The sequence below is a fragment of the Salvelinus fontinalis genome, chromosome 15 (assembly GCF_029448725.1).
Source record: "Salvelinus fontinalis isolate EN_2023a chromosome 15, ASM2944872v1, whole genome shotgun sequence".
Taxonomy (NCBI): Eukaryota; Metazoa; Chordata; class Actinopteri; order Salmoniformes; family Salmonidae; genus Salvelinus; species Salvelinus fontinalis.
The window spans coordinates 39,442,938-39,463,317 of record NC_074679.1 but is presented as its reverse complement, the minus strand read 5'-3'; the positions used below and the strand labels follow the sequence as shown (position 1 = coordinate 39,463,317).

General features: G+C 43.7%; 1 protein-coding gene across 4 annotated transcripts; it reads right to left on the bottom strand.

The window, feature by feature from the left end:
• Window positions 1-5,709: 5,709 nt before the first annotated feature.
• Window positions 5,710-18,736, bottom strand: LOC129811970 (human immunodeficiency virus type I enhancer-binding protein 2 homolog). 4 transcript variants are annotated; one of them, XM_055863788.1, is made up of 7 exons: window positions 18,468-18,736; window positions 11,580-15,601; window positions 10,816-10,991; window positions 10,376-10,551; window positions 10,072-10,170; window positions 9,084-9,931; window positions 5,710-8,884 (listed from the first exon to the last, which is right to left on the bottom strand). In XM_055863788.1, the coding sequence occupies exons 2-7, from the start codon at window positions 15,516-15,518 to the stop codon at window positions 8,417-8,419; spliced, it is 5,706 nt and encodes a 1,901-aa protein (XP_055719763.1). In that variant the 5' UTR covers window positions 15,519-15,601; window positions 18,468-18,736; the 3' UTR covers window positions 5,710-8,416. The 4 variants fall into 4 exon arrangements, with proteins under 4 accessions (XP_055719763.1, XP_055719764.1, XP_055719765.1 ...); XM_055863789.1 differs by having other exon boundaries at window positions 18,522-18,736; XM_055863790.1 differs by having other exon boundaries at window positions 18,621-18,732.
• Window positions 18,737-20,380: the final 1,644 nt, after the last annotated feature.

The following is a 20,380-nucleotide window of genomic DNA, read 5'->3' as shown; positions in this document are numbered from 1 at the left end:
GAATGTGAAGGATTGTGTTTATGTGTAATTGACGTTCTCCCCTTTCTCAAAGTAACAGTTGCCTGTACTGATCATTCATCACCAGAAGGTGTCAGTAGAATATAAATCTCTATTCACTTCATTCTGGAGAGTTCTCCCGCCCAGGACAAATATGATATAATCTGAAACATCACTGTGTTTTCTCTATCCTGACTGTCCTGTAACGATGTCAATAACTAATCAAGGGAATTAGCGACTTCTTTAATAAGAGGTGAATAGTCTGTAACTTGGTGAGTTAACACTAACACTGCCTTTTAGTTAAATAGTTCTTCAAAGTTCTTGAAATGTTCCGGATTGACTGACCTTCATGTCTTAAAGTATTGATGGACTATTGTTTTTCTTTGCTTATGTGAGGTGTTCTTGCCATAATATGGACTTGGTCTTTTACCAAATAGGGCTATCTTCTGTATACCACCCGTACCTTGTCACAACACAACTGATTGGCTCAAACACATTAAGAAGAAAATAAATTCCATAAATTAACTTTTAACAAGGCACACCTGTTAATTGAAATGCATTCCAGGTAACTACCTCATGAAGCTGGTTGAGAGAATGCCAAGAGTGTGTAAAGTTGTCATCAAGATAGAGGGTGGCTGCTTTAAACAATCTAAAATCTATTTTGATTTGTTTAACACTTCCTTAGTTACTACATGATTCAATGTGTTATTTCATAGTTTTGATGTCTTCACTATTATCCTACAATGTAGAAAATAGTAAAAATAAAGAAAAACCCTTGAATGAGTAGGTGTGTCCAAACTTTTGACTGGTACTGTATGTATATATATATATATATATATATCATTTGTAAGTCCAAAGATGGATGTAGCATCTACAGATTGCCCCTTTAAATCTATCAAAAGTGTGTGAGTTTGAGCATGTGTCTATTAGGTCTATGGATATTTTTTTATCAGCATGAATTAGATTGAGCAATAAAAGACCCACTTTTATTCCATAGGCTGGGATCCATGCTATGCAGCTGTTGCAAAAGCACAATTTCACTGGCTGTTCACTGGTTTCAAAAACAATGATTGATCGGCAGTTTAAACTTCTTCAATTCAACAATTATTGGGTTCAAATACACATTTAGATTTGTGAACAGCCATCCACTTCAATCCGTAAGGCGCAAATAGTTAAATGAGAGAGCAGCAGTGATTCACATCAATACGCTATCTAGTTATCAATTATAAATTATATCCGTATCGCCGTAGGCTACACCACTGCAGTCATCCTTACCTCCAGGCGTTTATTCGAGTTGGATAATCTTTGGATGCCGACAGCAGTCGTACCATTGGAAGACATAGCTTGGACTGTAGCCTGCAAAAGCCTATTCCTGCTCTTTTCCAGCAATCCATCAAACACATTTGATGTGTCATCATAGTGGTCTCTGACTTGTGGTCAGACTCGCTCAGGTGGACCAAATTTATAATTGTGCCTTTTTTCAATGCTGATTAGAATGTCATTGAGTAAACAGAGAAGTTTTTTTCCCAAGCATCCTTTCTGAATTTGAAAGTAATCCTCAAAGTAATTATCTATTTTTTCAAAAGTATCTGTCATCTGATTAGAATATTTTTGCTGGTAACGTCATGGATTACAGTTCGTTTTTTTGTAATCCCTTACATGTAACGGATTACATGTAATCCGATACTCCCCAACCCTGCTCATGGGGACACTACGTCACTGCAAAATCTACTGGTAGAGCTCGAAACTTCAAGCCCCTTGGGTGCTGCCATAGAGTTACATTAGAACTGCCCATCCAAGAAGGCTCAAGATCATTGGCCATAGATAAAATGACATCAAATCATATTATATCTACCGTAGCTTTGATTGGAGTGATCATGTCAACATCATACTTTCAAAATCTTAGCTAGCAAGCTAGCAGTCATCATCATGAATCAAGTTAGCACGGTGGCAGGTAGCCTAGTGGTTAGAGTGTTGGACTTGTAACCGAAAGTTTGCAAGATCGAATCCATGAGCTGACGAGGTAAAAATCTGTCGTTTTGCCCCTGAACAAGGCACTTAACCCACTGTTCCTAGGCCATCATTGAAATAAGAATTTGTTCTTAACTGACCTGCCTAGTTAAATAAAGGTAAAATAAAATAAAAAAGTCAACAATCTACTGGCAAATCCTTTTCAGATGAAGAGAAATTCTAGATAAAACATATCGGTGCTCATCAGCCATTGGACATAAACATTACACAACAAGTTGGAAATCGCAAATTCAACAATGAGTGGTTTGGAAGGAATCAGTGGCTAACTGCAAGCGTTGCAAAGCAGTCACTAGCCTGCTATTCAGTGGAGTGGGTGTGTGGTCCAAGTCTGGGTTTAATGGTCTCTTTTCCAAGCTTAAAAGGATAAACATTCAACACGATGGGCCAGAAAAGGTTGAATACATTGGCCATGCAGTCAATCCAGTATGACTTCTGCTGTGTTCAAAACAACTGGGAAGTGGGAAATCTCAGACTTCAGTGAGTTCAAGACAACTGGCAACTCTGAAAAAAACTTGCACCGACTGGAAAAATACGTTTTGAATGGTCATCCAATTCAGAATTTAAAGTCGGGGACTTGGGTCTTGTATGCTGCTACATAAATTATGTAATATGTCAGGGAGATATGTATACTGTAGCTAGGAACGTAATACTAAGTGTATGTTGTGTAGAAAGCTGTTAGTAGCCCATGTGCCTCACCCTAATAATTTGGTGCCTTTCCCCCTCCTAACTTAGCCTACTGTTCTGGCTTGGTGGTGCACATGTAGCCAATAGCCTGTTTTAGAGAAATTGTACCATTGAATATTATAAGAACTTTGTCTGCTTATATGCACCCCTTTATTTATTCTACGGTTCTGACTTGGTATACAGGGAGAATACTGTAAGAATGGCCCATGTCCTAAATTCTGTCGCTGTACATTTAAAAAGTGCTGACCAAATAGTTATGTCCATCATAGCTCGCTCATTAATGTCTTAATCGAAATGACAGATTACCTCTTATCCGCTCGCCGTCACCTTATGCCATAGTTTGTTCATCTCAATTGTCAGTAGAAACAACATTTGTTTAAGCAAGTCAGCCATATCAGCTGTTTTTTTTTAAAGACAGTAAATCATTTCATGTTGTTTTGCTACCATGCTGTGTTGTCATGTGTTGCTGCCTTGCTATGTTGTCTTAGGTCTCTGATAATTGTAGTGTTGTGTTGTCTCTCTTGTCGTGATGTGTTTTGTCCTATATTTATTTATTTTAATCCCAGCCCCTATCCCCGCAGGAGACCTTTTGCCTTTTGGTAGGCCGCCATTGTAAATAAGAATTTGTTCTTAACTGACTTGCCTAGTTAATTAAAGGTTAATTAAATTTAAAAAAAGAAATGAGGCTGTTTCGCTGCCAGGCAAGGCTCTGCTGATAGCCAGGTGTAGCAGTGGTAAGGCTTCACTCTATGATGCTGAAAAGAAAGCTCAGCTTTACGTAGGCCCTAACAGTTTGTGGGCACCGCAAGTCACCATTATAGTGCAATTCATGTATTGTTTAGTGTTGTGTTGTGCAGTGGCTTTGCTGGCATGCATCTAAAAAAAAAATTGGGGGGAGTTTGCCCAACCAAGATTTACATGCTAAAATCGCCCCTGCCATACAGTATGACCTGTGATAGCATGTAAATGGAGTCGGTAAAGTGATAGCTACCCCAGACATCATGGTGAGAGTTAAAGCTGAGTATAACGTATTTTAAATCAATCTACACTCATGTCTCAGCTGTGAAACTGTAAATGTCAAGTCAATTTGCTAACGTCATGTTAACTTCAATATTTAAAATGCAGCCATTATTTTTTACCTCTTAAAAGATATCTACAATCCACATAAAAAGTTGTGAATTCAACACTGAAAATTCAACCCAGAAAAAAAACTGCACATTAAGGAAATATGAATTTCAGTGTACAAGTATTTACATTTGTAGCGGAAACAAATGAATTAATCCACCCATCTTCTTCACCTAAAACCTAAAAGAACATTCACACTTAAAATTAAAGGGAAGAAAATTGTAAAACTTAAATGCACTGTACATGCATACTTACAGTGACTTCAGGAAGTATTCATACCCCTTTATTTATTTCACATTTTGGTGTGTTACAGCCTGAATTCAAAATGGATTAGATAGATTTTTTTTCACCCATCTACACACAATACCCTATAATGACAAATTGAAAACATTTTTTTCTTTTTTCTCTCTAAATGTATTGAAAATTAAATACAGAAACATCTCATTTACATATCTATTCACACCCCTGAGTCAATACATGTTTGAATCACATTTGGCAGTGACTACAGCTTTGAATCTTTCTTGGTAAGTCTCTAAGAGCTTTGCACACCTGGATTGTACAATATTTGCACATGATTATTTTTTTTAATTCTTCAAGCTCTGTCAAGTTGGTTGTTGATCATTGCTAGACAGCCATTTTAATGTTTTACCATAGATTTTCCAGCCAATTTAATTTAAAACTGTAACTAAGCCACTCAGGAACATTCAATATTGTCTTGCTAAGCAACTCCAGGTTATATTTCCCCTCGTGTTTTAGGACATTGTCCTGATGAAAGGGGAATTTGTCTCCCAGTGTCTGTTGGAAAGGAGACTGAACCAGGTTTTCCTCTAGGATCTTGCCTGTGCTTAGCTCAATTCCATTTATTTTATCCCAAAAAAACTCCCTTGCCAATAACAAGCATACCCATAACATGATGCAGCCACCACCATGCTTGAAAATATGAAGTGGTACTCAGTGATGTGTTGTGTTGGATTTGCCCCAAACATAACGTATTCAGGATATAAAGTACATCTCTTTACCACATTTTTTGCAGTTTAACTTTATTTCCATATTGCAAACATGATGCATGTTTTGAAATATTTATATTCTGTACTCTGTCATTTAGGTTAGTACTGTGGAGTAAATACAATATTGTTGATCCATCCACAGTTTTCTCCTATCACAGCCATTAAACTCTGTAACTGTTTTAAAGTCACCATTGGCCTCACGGTGAAACCCTTGAGCGGTCTCCTACCACTCCGGCAACTGAGTTAGGAAGGACACGTGTATCTTTGTAGTGACTGGGTGTATTGACACACCATTCAAAGTGTAATTAATAACTTCACCATGCTCAAATGGATATTCATTGTCTGCTTTTTTTTATTTTAACCCATCTACCAATAGGTGCCCTTCTTTGCGAGGCACCGGAAAAACTCCCTGGTCTTAGTGGTTGAATCTGTGTTTGAAATTCACTGCTCGACTGAGGGACCTTACAAATAATTAAGTGTGGGGTACAGAGATGAGGTAGTCATTCAAAAATCATGTTAAACACTATTATTGTTCACAGAGTCCATGCAACTTATTATATGGCTTGTTAAGCACATTTTTCCTCCTGAACATACTTAGGCTTGCCATAACAAAGGGGTTGAATACTTATTGACTCAAGACTCATTTCAGCTTTTCATTTTAAATTAATTTGTAAACATTTCTAAAAACAGAATTCCTTTTTGACATTAATGGGGTATTGCGTGTAGGCCAGTGACACAACATCCAAATGTAATACATTTTGGCTGTAACACAACAAAATGTGGAAAAAGTCAAAGGGTGTGACTACTTTCTGAAGGCACTGTAGAGAAGGATCACTTAAAAGAAGTGGAATGTTTGAACTCAAAATAGCTCACACGATTGTTTTTATTTCTCCTCACTAACCATCTCAGTCAGTTATCAAAGTTAGGATGAAAGTGCTTATTTCCATTCATAAAGGTTCAAAGGCCAGAATAACAAAAACACGTTTTTGATTAAGCCATAAGTTATAAAGCAATGACATGACATCATAAGGATCTCATAATTATCGGTCAGTGGGTCACACTGTTGCATAAGTGGAGATAATATACAGCGTATAAATAGTAGTCAAATATTTTCCATCATCAATAAGAGAGTACTTTTCTAATATATAAAGACATCTCGCAAGTATACATAATATTCACGTCTCTATTTGTGCAATAGCATAAAGATAAAAACACAACGTTGAGAATCTGCAACATAAAACATGTCAAATAGATACATTTACATTAAACGTAGCTGCACAAATCAGCAATTTAATTATTCCACAAAGTAAAAACTATGTTTTAGTGCAATATTCATTGATGGTAAATAACACTGTCACATCAGACAATTCTGATTAAAAGTTCCTTTAAAAATGATATTCACTTTTCCCTTGCTTAATATGCTCGTTCAAAACATAGGTGGAAAGCAAAGAAAAGGCACGGACAGACCTTTGCTGTTCAATCAAAAGCACCAAACTGGACAAGAAGCAAGTCTACGCTAAATTTGGTCAGACTCCATTTTCAAATACTTTCATATTTCAGATACTTTTGTTGTTATTTCCCCTCCAATTTTTTCAATAATCAAACCCTTAACTATCATCACTCGATATGAATACAATAACAGCCTATATTCAAAGTAGTCAAATCAAATCAAATGTTATTGGTCACACACATATTTAGCAGATGTTATTGCGGTGGTAGCGAAATGCTTGTCCACGTATACATGTCCACATATACATGTGTATGCACATACTGTATGTGTTAAGAGTGGGTTATGGAGTATAATCAACATCAATAAGTATGTTTGTGTGCAAGTGTATGCAAGCTTAATTAATATATAAGCATTTACTTTAATACCATGTTTTGCACCTGTGGCCACCACTTCAACTGACTTCTTGCTTGTCCTTCGCTATGACTATTCATGCTGACCTACATGTACCAAAAACTCTTAATTCATAGAGAAATACATAGAGAGCATGAAGTCTGTGTCGTTTCTGTATTTCAAGGTTTGTTCTTGGCTCAGATATAGATATAGTCTGTGGGAGGGAGACGGGAGGGAAGGGGCTTGTTAGATGATTGGCCTTTACACTACTTGCATGCAGAAACCTGAACCGACTGAGAGGAGAGCCTCCAACACCCAACCAAAAGGGCCTGGATGAAGTCATTTTGTATGTCTGACTGCCTGTCTGTCTGTCTAGAGGAATGAGATTGAGAGGGACTGTGGGTGTATTCTGGTCCCAGATCTCCTTGTGCTGTCTTGCCAACTCCTATGTGACCATAGAAGTTGGCAAGACAGCATAAACAGATCTAGGACCAGGCAAGCTGGGGACTGGACGATGGATGAGAGGCTCAGCTGCTCCTGGAGGAAGCGCCAAGGTACACCTTATGTACAAAAGTATGTGGACACCCCTTCAAATTAGTGGATTCGGCTATTTCAACCACACCCGTTGCTGACAGGTGTATAAAATCGAGCACACAGCCATGCGATCTCCCTAGACAAACATTGGCAGTGGAATGGCCTTACTGAAGAGCTCAGTGACTTTCAACATGGCTCCATAATGGGAAGCCACCTTTCCAACAAGTCAGTTCATCACATTTATGCCCTGCTAGAGCTGCCCCGGTCAACTGAAAGTGCTGTTATTGTGAAGTGGAAACATCTAGGAGCAACAACGGCTCAGCCGCAAAGTGGTAGGCCACACAAGCTCACAGAACGGGACCGCCGAGTGCTGAAGTGCGTAAGAATCGTCTGTCCTCGGTTGCAACACTCACTATCGAGTTCCAAACTGCCTCTGGAAGCAACGTCAGCACAAGAACTGTTCGTCGGGGGCTTCATGAACTGGGTTTCCATGGCCGAGCAGCCGCACACAAGCCTAAGATCACGATGTGCAATGCCAAGCGTCAGTTGGAGTGGTGTAAATGTCAGGACAAATCTGGGGTTGGTGGATGCCAGGAGAACGCTACCTGCCCCAATGCATAGTGCCAACTGTAAAGTTTGGTGGAAGAGGATTAATGGTCTGGAGCTGTTTTTCATGGTTCAGGCTAGGCCCCTTAGTTCCACTGAAGGGGAATCTTAATGCCACAGCATACAATGACATTCTAGACGATTCTGTGCTTCCAACTTTGTGGCAACAGTTTGGGGTAGACCCTTTCCTGTTTCAGTATGACAATGCCCCCCGTGCACAAAGCGAGGTCCATACAGAAATGGTTTGTCGAGATCGGTGTTGAAGAACTTGACTGGCCTGCACAGAGGCCTGACCTCAACCCCATCAAACACCTTTGGGATGAATTGGAACGCCGACTGCGAACCAGGCCTAATCACCCAATATCAGTGGCCAACCTCACTAATGATCTTGTGGCTGAATGGAAGCAAGTCCAGTGGAGGCTGTTATAGCAGCAATGGGGGGACCAACTCCATATTAATGCTCATGATTTTGGAATGAGATGTTAGACGAGCAGGTGTCCACATACTTTTGGTCATGTAGTGTATGTCCCAAATGGTACCCTATTCCCTATAGAGTGCATTACTTTTGACCAGAGCCCTATGCAACCCCAGTCTATAGATGCTCCTCAGAAGTGATCCTGAGGGAGGCGATGGCCTTGGTGCAGGTCTGAAGACCCTCTTCCTGCTTAGGGTCCCTGACCGTGAGGACAGAGACAGGATCTTTCTCCTCCTCAGAGTCCCAGGGTGTCTGGTGGGGGGACGGCCTCTCCCTTTCCCGCTCCTTCTCCTGCTGCTGGGCTACTGTGCCCTCTGCACCTGGGCCCGCCACACAGGCAGATCCCTCCTTATTGCTGTCCTGGTGGAGTTCAGTCTTCTGATGGGACAGGGCTGACAGATGGGTCCGGTCATAGCTGCAGGAGGGCAAAGAGCGCAGTACCTGGATCCCCCCGATAGGGACCATGGGGAGAAGAGTTCGAGCCTGCTGCTGGGAGTGTAGGGGAAGGTGGCTGAGGACGTTATGATGGGTACAACTGGAGCTTGGGGGACCAGGCAGGTTGGGGAGCGTGCTTCTCCTCTGATCCTAAAAACAACAAGTTATAGTGACTACCAGAAGAAACTTTTCTACAGTTTAATGCAGGGACTCCAGCGGTGGGAGAAAAAAAATGAATAAAGGTTTTATATCAAGAAATTAAGTCAGTGTAACTAGTTTTGCATGGACAAGCATACTAGTCAATCTAAACATGTGTGTATAATATAGTGTATACAACTACATTACATACCAAATCCATTTCAATGGATCCTCCCTTGTGGACAAGTTCAGCCTTGGCTTGTTGCATGGTTTTATCGCCAGACGCTCTGTGTTGTGAGCCCCCTCTACGTGGAGACACAGCCCTCAGCACCACCCTCTGTCTGCCCCGGGCCGATGGCTCCCTCCTCCCAGGCAGGTCCACTCCACCTGGGGACATGGGCCTCTCCATGCAGGCCGGGGAGAGGTGCTGGATGGGGGTGAGGTTGGGGGAGCTGGGCCTCAGCTGGGAGGTGTCCCATCGAGGTGAGGAGCGACCCCGGGGGGAGAGGTCTCTACGGGGTGATGGGTAGCGGAGCTGGGAGGGGGACGGTTCCCTCAGAGGGGACTCCCAGCCAGTGGACAGCAGATCGGTGAACAGACATCCCTGGTCAGGAGACAGCATGGCCAGGCTACAGTCCTCCTCCACAAGCCTCTCTCTCTCACTCTGCTCCTTGTCCAGGCTGGAGGCCAAGACAGTCCTCCGGTCTGGCCCTGTCCTCTTGCCTGAGATGGAGGTATGGGGATGGCACGATGGAGGCACGATGGAGTTGGTGAGGCAGCTGGGGAGAGAACGGAAGGTACTGAGGGTACAGTCATGGAGAGCTGACAACACAACATGGGTGACGGTGGTACCGGTGACCGACGGAGAGGCTATGTTCCAGGGCTGAGGGCTGGTGCTCCGGGAGCGGATCTTTGGAGTGGAGCCACCGTCGTAATCATCATCCTCATCTTCGTCGATGTCATCTATCTCTTCATCCATGCCATCGGAGTCGTCTGCGTCTGAGAACTGGTGTTTGGCTGTGCTCAAGATCCCGGTCTTCGAGTCTTGCTGGATGTCATCTGTATTGTTTGAAAGAACAGAAAAAATGATGACAAATATAATATCAAATTCCTTTCTGTCATTAATTCAGTGTTACATATCTGAATAATTCATATTAGGGAGTAAAGTATAGTATACTGGTCATTGGTCAATATTTTACCAGATTCCTGTGTCTCTGTATCATCCACTGTGACTGACACACCAAGCTCAAGACACTTCTTCATGTGAGCCTTTGACTTCATATGCTTGGTCAGGTTTCCTGTAGGACAACAAACATTTAAAGATGCATCTTGTTGAGCTTACTATATTCATTACCATTCAATTGTACATTTTGGAAATAAATGTTCCTATTGTCATCAATCAATCAAATGTATAAATCCCTTTTCAAATCATCAGTTGTCACAAAGTGCGTTCATACCTCTTGTTTCATTCATTTCAATGGAATAAAAAGACGGGACACCCACCTTTCGTTTTGAAAGCGAAGTTGCAGACCCTGCAAACGTAGGGTCTGACGTCAGTGTGGGTGCGTATGTGTTTCTTCAGCATACTAGGTTTCTTACAGCGGATGCCACACTCCTCACAGATATACTTCCCTCGGCCTCTGCCCCTCACGTACACATAGTCCTCATTGGACTTGAACCTGAGGGAAGTGAAACAATCCTTTGTGTGATGTTCTATAAAAAGCTTTAGACATGCAAGGTAAGTGAAAAAACATATATTTCATCTAATTCCAGGTCACCCTTAGGAAAGGGGTCTTCTGACCTCAATAGGACTACCGGGTTAAATAAATAAAGTTACAAATCGTTTGTACCACCAGGCATTACCCCTATATAAAACATTACAAACTAACATTATAATGAACACTCTATTGCTTACTGATTAATGTGATAGTATCATAACTGACCCTCCTTCAAAGATTTTGATCTGGGTTGGCGTTGGTGTTAGCGCTGCTGTTTGTTTTGAGGAGACCTCCAGGTCTTTCCAGTCCTCCTTTGCTGCTTTTACCCTGCAGCTGGCATCCTTCACTTTCCTTCCATGGCAGATCACATCCAGCTCTTTGATCTCCGGTTTGCTCTGTAGCTAAATGAGATAGATACATAAACATTCATACGAAGAAAGAATTAAAAATAAAAATGTAACCCTGTTTTCTCTCCCCACGATCTTGTCTCATCTCTGCAATTCCCCAATGGGCTCGGGAGGGGCGAAGGTCGAGTAATGCATTCCCCAGAAACCGCCAAACCGTTTGCTTAACCCGGAAGCCAGCCGCACCAATGTTTCGGAGGAAACACCATTCAACTGACGACCAAAGTCAGAGTGATGAGCCAAGTAAAGCCCCCCCGGCCAAACCCTCCCCTAACCCGGACGACGCTGGGCCAGCTGCGCTATGGGACTCCCGGTGGGATCGAACCACAGGCTGTAGTGACGCTGCCTTAGACCGCTGCGCCACTTGGGAGTTCAAGAATAAACATTCTGTTAACATGCAGTTTAGATATGTTTAGGTAATGGAGTTAGGTAATACAGGATATTAACAATGTAATATGGTTACAATATTATACAATATTAGATCGTTTATGATGTAACTTGAGTCAAGGATTGTATACATACATTCAATATGGAAATGTAAGGGGGATTTGGACTAAATCAAAAACTAACAATAAAGGTTCTCACCAGCTCAAGCCTCTGCCTCCATAAGAGTGACGAGGAGACCAGTTTCCCAGTCCCAGGTTGGTACATGGCAGCCATGGTGTACACCCATGTGTTAGTCTTCCGTTTGGAGCGGAGCAGAGCCAGGGTTGCACTGGTGTTGAGGTTAGGAGGGTTGGGGTTATGGGAACTGACGCGCCACGTAGTGTACACAGAGGACATAGGAGAAGTGTTGGGAGTGCTGTTCGGCTTGGTGTAGTTCAGATAGCACCAACTCACAACTGTCGTTGTGCGAAGACTTGGAAACTGAGATATCAGTTTGGTGTTTTCACCGTCAGAGATGAGGATGCCCTGACCTTTGACTAACTGCACCATCATTTCCATCTGTGCCTTGCTGTCCATGCCAGCCTCTTTGAAATCATTTAGAGACATCAGAGAGGGTGGATGTAGGCTTGTTTCGGTTGGGGAGTTGTCCATAAGGGAATCAGGACATTCTGACCCTTGTTGCGGAGGTGAGATGAAGCTTCCACTTGCTCGGTCGTCTTGAGAATGATGTGAGGATGACACAGACAAAGAGGATATAGAAGAAAGGCCTGACAGTGATGCTCCCTGGTTGGTGTCACGTTTAAACTCTGTCTTTAAACTGTACTTGCTCTCTTCGGTCACATTACAGTTCCCTAACTCCACGGCGCCCAACTCCTCCACTATCTCACCGTACATTTTCTCCTCTTTGACACGTTTCTGCTGTTTGACCTCCATTAACAGGTCCAAGCTGCTGGCCGGAGATAGCATGCGCTTGTTGGATCCCCCACTGGATCCACAGTTGGTGGTGGAGATAGTCCTGGAGGTCAGGGTTAGAGGGATGCCTGTCTTAAACTTAGCTGGTGACAGATCTAGAACTTGAATCTGGGCTGGGTTGGTCAACAGTCCTCGGGGTTGTCCTAATAATGCATCTAAATTTGTGGATAAATGTGCAAAGTGAGAAGTGAGAGAGTTTTCGTATGGATCATCTACAACCTGTGACACAGTGGTGTATGTAATGCTGCCGTAAGACGGCACGTGAGCCTGTATTCTAACAGGAACTAAGAGACCGGAGTGTGGTGGCTGAGGGGCAAACATTGGCAGAGACTGCGAGAGCAGAGAAGTGGTTGAGAACGACAGGGCATTGCTGAGGTACGGAGGAAGAATATTTAGCGGAAGGACTGGATGTGTAAATTCAGGGTCAACATTCAAGGACGCCTGTCTTACCAAGTTACTCCGTCTGGGTTCTGAGTAACTGGCGCCGAGTTCCGCATGTCTAACTTTGGCCATTGGAGAGAGACTGCCGTAGTCAAATGATACGCTTCGGACCTCTGGGAGCTCTCTGCGCTGAAAGTTGCATGGTGCCTGTTCTGAAGAGGAGCGTCTCATTTCATGTTGTTGACGCTGGTTCAGGACAGAGAGGGAGTGGGCGCTTCCTGGCACCGCTAAGAACTCCAACGCTTTTCCAAACTCATCCTGTCTAGCTGCCAGGGAAGCTGGCTTGGGGATAAACTCTCGCTCTTTCTCTTCTCGGTCAAACGAGAAGCTGGAGCAGTAGGATAGGTTGCTATCCTGACTAGGGCTTCGGGAGAGGCTCGTACAGGCCGACTCGAAGCTAGACTCACCAGAAGAGTGCTCCAAGTCAGCTAAGCGCAGTCTCTTCTTCTTTGGAGGGAGTTTTTCTGGGGGGAACTGAGACAGGGTTTCACTCCTCTGAGGCCATTGGAACTCCTCTACATATCTATCGGGCTCCTTCGCCTTCACCTGTTTCACCTCAGCTGCTTTCTCTTTCTCTGGACTGTCAGGTTCTACAGTCACCCTGATCTCTGGGACCTGTATGTTGGACTGGCGGACTAGCTTAGGTGTCATTTGATATGATTGATCTAACAATCTACTGTCACTCAATTGGTGTGCAAAGATCTCAGTCCTTTTATCTCGAGTTTCGGTTTGCTCCACCACTTCCATTGAGGAAGGCTTTTCCCGTCTCTGGTAGTTGTAAGACTCGTCAGAGTGAGACCTGCTTAGGGAGTTTGTGTGTTGAATCACAGAGATGACATTACCTAAAGTTCTCTTCTCTGTGGTGTCTTCCAACATTTCCATGTGCAGTCTATCACACTGTGCTCTATCCTGTGTATTCACGCTTTGGGCATGTACTTTCACTGAAGGAGTAGTGGTTAGAGCACCTTGAGAGGCTTGCTTTGAATCATAGTCCCTCATCTCTTCAGAGTGGTCGTAGTCTGTGTGATACTGGCTTGCTGCATCCTCCTCCTCCCTAATACATTTTTCCTTCCGCCGTTTCCTCGTCGCAAATTCCATCTCTACTCCAAGGTTGGAAATTTCAGAGATGTTTCCATAGTGGTCAGGAAGTTCTGTGTGTCCATCGTGTGCAGAGTGTTCAAAGGCAGCCTGTCGCCTAAGTCTCCTAATACCTCCAGGGGACGCCCTCTCATCAAAGGAGTGGCTGCCTCGCAGGCCTTGTGGCATGTCCAGACACGAACCTGAGGACGTGGGCATCGAGTTGCTCCGCACCAGCTGCCCAGAATCAGAGAGCTCTAGTTGAGCCTCTTTCATTTCTCCCCTTGTAAATGAATGTGTGTTTATTCTGATCGATTCTATCATTGATTCCTTTTCTTGTGTGAATACGCGGGAAACACCTCGCTCTGAAGACTTACGATCACTTATTAAGTCTGTAGTGCAAGTCACAGCAGTTATGGCCTGTTTCGGGTTCGGTTTGTAACACTTCCCAAACATAATCTCTTGATAGGACTTGGCGTTTGTGTTGGGAGGACCACCCGTTTGGTGTTCTGCGCTCTCGGAGCGTGAGAAGTAGCCTGAGTCTGTGCTGCCTTTGCTTCCCTGGCTAGGCAGGGAGAGAGATGTGTCAGTGTCACTGCTCCTTTTCTCTGAGAGCCGGAGTGCCAGTCGCTGCTTGATGGCGCTGGATTGAATTGCACGACTGACCTGAGAAACGGCTGGAGCTTGAGCATCATTGATCTCCGGGAGCCTGGCTGAACGCTCCTCAGATAATGTCGATGTAACTCCCTGTTTCTGGGCAACGAGATTCAGTACTCTTACAGCAGTGGTGCTATCTGGTTCCTCGACTGAGTCCAAGAACGATGAATAGTCATCATCCGTGTCAGAGCTCTGCTCAGCGTCAGAGTACAACTCTCCTTCTCCTTCTAAAGATCCCCGGTCCTCTGTGTTGGCATTGTAAGAACCCAGTTCGGAAATTGGCACTGTCCCAGCTTTGACAGAGTGAGCATGAGATTTTCTGTGTTTGTATAAATTGCTCTTGGTTTTGAAAGAGAAGCCGCAGGGAACGCAGGGGTAGGGTCGCTCCCCAGTATGTGAGCGAATATGCTTTTTAAGTACGCTGGGTTTGGCACATGCCCTCCCACAATAATCACACACATACTTCCCAGGCTTCTGCTGCTGCTTCTGCTCCATCTTACTACACACGTCCTTGGATAGCTCCTCTATCCCTGACTGGGAACAGTGTTGAAGAGACGCAGGTAAACTGGGGGAGCTCCTCTGAGGAGAGGGCCCTTCACAGTTGCCATGGGATAGCGGAAGTGCAGAAACCAAGCCATCTGCCGTTTTCTGTCTTGCAAAGGGAACTGTCTGTCTCTCCTGTGGTGGATATGATGTTAATACATTGTAATGAGGATGACTGCAGGCTTGATCCTGTAATTGGCGTAGTGATTTCCCTAATTGTCTTAGGTTCCCTGAGTCAGACTTTTCTGTTGAACCACATGTGGTTCTACTCTGGTCCTCCTCAGGTTGTGGGCATAGGTGCCACCCCTCCCCCTCCGAATCAGCCGAAGGGGGCATTTTAGTTTGGGCAGTTGTAGGCTCTGGTGCTGCCCACTTTTTCTGTGTAACTGTCTTTTTTAGACCCTCTTTAGAGCATTTCACCTCCACAGTAGTTTCTAGTGACTCCATGACGATTCCTCTTCAGGGTTGATATCCAACAGACAATAATGTCTGTTATGTGAATGTAGTAATATATGGAGATAAAGGGTCATCTGAAAGATATCAGAAAACTGAAATTATTATTCGTGAAATTGCATACCTCAAAATATTACCTCAAGGACACCCAAGCATTATCCCTACCAAAGACAGAATACACGATTCATCAGTAGATGCAAAGATAGCTTACTTACAAAAATACCGTACTTCATGTTCCTTCCTCAAATAAAAGTGGTACATAATGACCAGTGTTCACAGCAGGAAAGAAAAATCTGTCTCTTTACTAGACTCTCTCAAATACCGTTACCTCATAGTACCTCATATTACACACACACATTGTGCACCACAATCACAATGTGTGTGTGTGTGCGTACTGTATTTGTGTGCACTTGGACTCTAAACTCAAAGACATTGGATGTGCGTACTGTATATTATCCTGTCCTATATCTCAGCTCCATACCATAGGGCTATCTGGATCATGGCACTATTACTATGCCTTCATCACAAATGGCACCCTATCCCTTACATAGTGCACTACTTTTGACCAGGGCCTGTAGAATGGGATGTAATCTTGTCCTATACCTCAGCTCTATACCATGGGGCTCCACAATATGCTGCGTCTCAGAGGGAACATCATTCTCATCTTCTCAGTATCAAAGGCTGTGTGCTCTTTAACGAGGTTATGTAAGATTATCTGGTTCAAACCCACTGAGCTACTCTTAATTAGGACATTCTACGAGTGACGCTCTCTCTTTTTGTTACTTCCTACCGCTCTCTTTCTTACAACCATCCTAGTATTCTCTCTCCCTCTCCCTCTCTGTCTCTCTCGGGGATGATACAAATCCAAGGTGACTCAAGATGCAGAGATAAAACATGCATTAAATCAAAGAGAATGTGCTTGTACTGCAAGTATGTCCAACTAATATTCAAATGAGAAGTGTTTTATCCTCCCACTTGACATATGGCTAAAGACTACAGTAATCAGATAGAGTTTTGCATCCCTCACTTAGACAGACAGACCAAAAAGGAGAATCCAGTATATACTGTGTACTGTAAAAGGTGGCTTTTTGGAACATTCTATGAGAGAAGGTTTCCAGAGGTATCGGGGCAGAGGTGACAACGTTGTAAGCCTTGAGAGGGAGGGGACAGGGGATCTATCTCTCCTCAAGGTCGTTCTGACCTCATAGCTGGGTATTTTTCCATCCTTCCCAACTAAAGCAATGAGAGGAGGAACTACAAGTGCAGGGTGTCAGGGAGATAAGCCTGCCTCATTGAAACAATGCATACCTCGCCTCTGAACTGCACCACAGAGAGAGAGAGCGGGAAGGGAACAGACCCTTTAGTATGTACACTTCACAACCTCTTTTAAGTTCATTCCTCATGTAGGTAAAGCTAATGGTCGTGTCGCACGTTACAGTAATATATCTCATTCATGGTATATCAAAACTGTTCACAGAAAGATGCTACTGTACCACTGGTGTGCATAGCCAAAGAGCTCTATTTTGATTTAATCTGACCACATTTTTTTTTGTTACCTTTATTTAACTAGGCAAGTCAGTTAAGAACAAATTCTCATTTACAATGACGGCCTACCCGGCCAAACCCTAACGACACTGGGCCAATTGTGCGCCGCCCTGTGGGACTCCCAATCACAGCCGGTTGTGATACAGCCTGGAATCAAACCAGGGTCTGTAGTGACGCCTCTAGCACTGAGACGCAGTGCCTTAGACCGCTCCGCCACTTGGGAGCCCCTGGTAAATAGCATTGTCACTTGGATTGGAACCGGTGCTATGGTTAGATGACCTGAAGATAGAGCTCTTTGGCCACACACACACACCAGTGGTGGGTTTGAAGTTGAAAAAGCAAATGCAGAAAAGTACTTCATACCTACGGTAAAATATGGTGGTGGATCTTTGCTGTTTTGGGGCTATTTTGCTTCAACTGGTCTTGGCGCCCTTGTTAAGGTCAACAGCATTATGAACGTTAACAAGTACCAGGACATGTTAGACAAAAACCTGGTTGTCTCTACCAGGAGGCTGACACTTGGCCACAAGTGGATCCAGCAAGACATTAACCCCAAGCACTAATCAAAATCCACAAAGAAATTGTTCATTGACCACAAAATCCACATTTTGCAATGACCATCTCAGTCTCTGGACTTGAACCCCATTAAAAACCTGTGGTTTGAATTGAATTGGGCAATCCATGCAGACGAAGGATATCAAGGATCTGTAAATATTCTGTTTGGAGGACTGGTCTAAGATCCCTCCCAATGTGTTCTCCAATCTCGTAACACATTTAGAAAAAGGCTCAGTGTGGTTATCCTTGCAAGTGGTGGGTGCTAGAGTATTTTTTTTTTAATGTATTACTCATTAAACAAAATCTCTTTCTCTGAGCAATTGTATTAACATAATATAATTTACAATTTTTTTGCATACAATATAGCTCAGTATTTGTATTATTTGTTTTATACAGCATTTTTGTGCAAATCTTTATCAAGGATGCCAATCATTATGGATCTGACCGTACATGCTGATAAGACATGGATGATACAGCAGCTGAAGCATGTTGAATGGAGACATTGGGAAGTATACTGTATGTAGGTTATGGAACACGACTTTATAATACCACTGCATCATATCACGTTCAAGCTATACAGAACATATCCCATAACAGGGATGACAGTCATGTAGGCCAACACTTGCCCCTCATCCATACATCTTATAAGGACAATACATAGCGCCAGGGACACTGAGGCAGAAAGCCCATTGCATGACAGCCCACAGCATGCAGAATGAACACCAATGCAAATGAGACTGTTTTCTACTCAGAATGCATGCAGTTAAAGCACATGATCTGTGGTAAGAAAATAGTATCTCCTTAAGCAACAGACAGACATGCAAATATAAGCCTCATACAAACCTGACACTCGTATACTCCCTTCTTGTCCCATATCGCCAGTCACATGTGACATACCTCATTTTGCAAATTCCAGCGGTCCATTCTCCATCCCTGGGTTATAGCAATAACAACAATGATCAGATTTAGCGAGGAGTAAAATCTCATCAATCTTACGTTTCTGCCGCTGCTGTTGGCTGACTGAGTATTCATTCGAATATCTATTGACTTGAGCTAGTCAACAGAGAAAATACCCAAGCATGACGCGGATAGATCCAGGCACAAAAATAGCAAAGGGGCCCTGTGAGGGATTATACAACAGCCCACGTTTAAAGACATTTTCTCAAACACAGCATTTACACTTTTTTAGTGTGGGTCCAAAACACAGCAGACAGATACACTTTCTCAGTGTGGGGGCAAAACAATGTTTAAACCCTTCATATACCAAAACGCTGCTTTTACCAGCGACCTGAACACAACAGCAACATTTTCTTAGCTAGAGGTTAATTTCTCAGCGGGTCCAGGAGGGAATAGAATAGAATATTCAGCTACACTTTCCCGGGGTGGGTCCTTTATTCACCAAAAGGGATTCTACAAGGGTCTGGGATCCCTGATTACACTAGTCTGACAACCTGGGATGACCCAAATACACAGAAGACAGACCTAAGTAAAATCAGGGTTCATAGTGAAGTATAGTTTGGGATTTACCCTCCTCATTGGGCCAAAACACAGCACACACTTACTTCCCCTCTGGGTGATGGGAAACAATTCACTGTGATCAGTGACAACTACAAACACATACAGTACCAGTCAAAAGTTTGAACACACCTACTCATTCAAGGGTTTTTCTTTATTTTGACAATTCTCTACATTGTAGAAGAATAGTGAAGACATCAAAATTATGAAATAACACATATGGAATCATGTAGTAACCCAAAAAAGTGTTAAATCAAAATAGATTTTAGATTCTTCAAAGTAGCCACCTTTTGCCTTGATGACAGCTTTGCACACTCTTGACATTCTCTCATCCAGCATCACCTGGAATGTTTTTCCAACATTCTTGAAGGAGTTCCCACATATGCTGAGCATTTGTTGACTGCTTTTCCTTCACTCTGCAGTCCAACTCATCCCAAACCATCTCAATTGGGTTGAGGTCGGGTGATTGTGACCAAGGCGCAGCGTGATTGAAGTTCCACATCTTTATTACAGTGAAACTTTAAACAAAAACAATAAACCAATAACGAAATGTGAAAGTAGTGGTGCGGGTCGTAGCGGAGGCCTGGTGTGTGGAGCCGGCACAGGTGGTACCGGACTGGTGACACGCATTTCAGGGAAAGTGTGGGGAGCTGGCTCAAGGAGGTACAGGACAGGGGAGACGCACTGGAGGCCTGATGCATGGAGCCAGCACAGGTGGCACCGGACTGGTGACACGCACTTCAGGGAGAGTGCGGGCAGCTGGCACAGGACGTACCGGACTGGGGAGACGCACTGGAGTCCAGATGTGGAGCCGGCACAGGTTTCACCAGACTGATAACTGTATCCTCTGGTCGAATGTTGAGCAGAACACTCTTGCACAACATCTCTCTCCTCTCTCTCTACCAACTTCTCCATTGCCTCCCTGACGGTCTCTGGCTCTTTAGGGCGATTGCAGGGAACCGGCACATGACGTACCGGGCTGGGGAGGCGCACTGGAGATCTGATGTGTGGAGCCAGCACAGGTTTCACCAGACTGCTAACCGGATCTTCTGGTCGAATGTTGAGCAGAACACACTTGCACAACACCTCTTTCATCTCTCTCTCTCTCCCAACTTCTCCATTGCCTCCCTAACGGTCTCTGGCTCTTGCCTTGGCTCGACCGGCCACCCCTTGTGCTCCCCCCCAAAAATATCTTGGGGTTGTCCTTGGGCTTTCTGTGGCCGCAAACCCTGGCGTCGTCG

Coding starts and splice junctions, on each gene's coding strand:
- LOC129811970 (XM_055863788.1), bottom strand. CDS start 15,518: ATGGAGTCACTAGAAACTACTGTGGAGGTGAAATGCTCTAAAGAGGGT. Junction 10,171..10,375: donor CTTCGCTTTCAAAACGAAAG/GTGGGTGTCCCG, acceptor GTTGTCCTACAG/GAAACCTGACCAAGCATATG. Junction 9,932..10,071: donor TACAGAGACACAGGAATCTG/GTAAAATATTGA, acceptor CAAACAATACAG/ATGACATCCAGCAAGACTCG.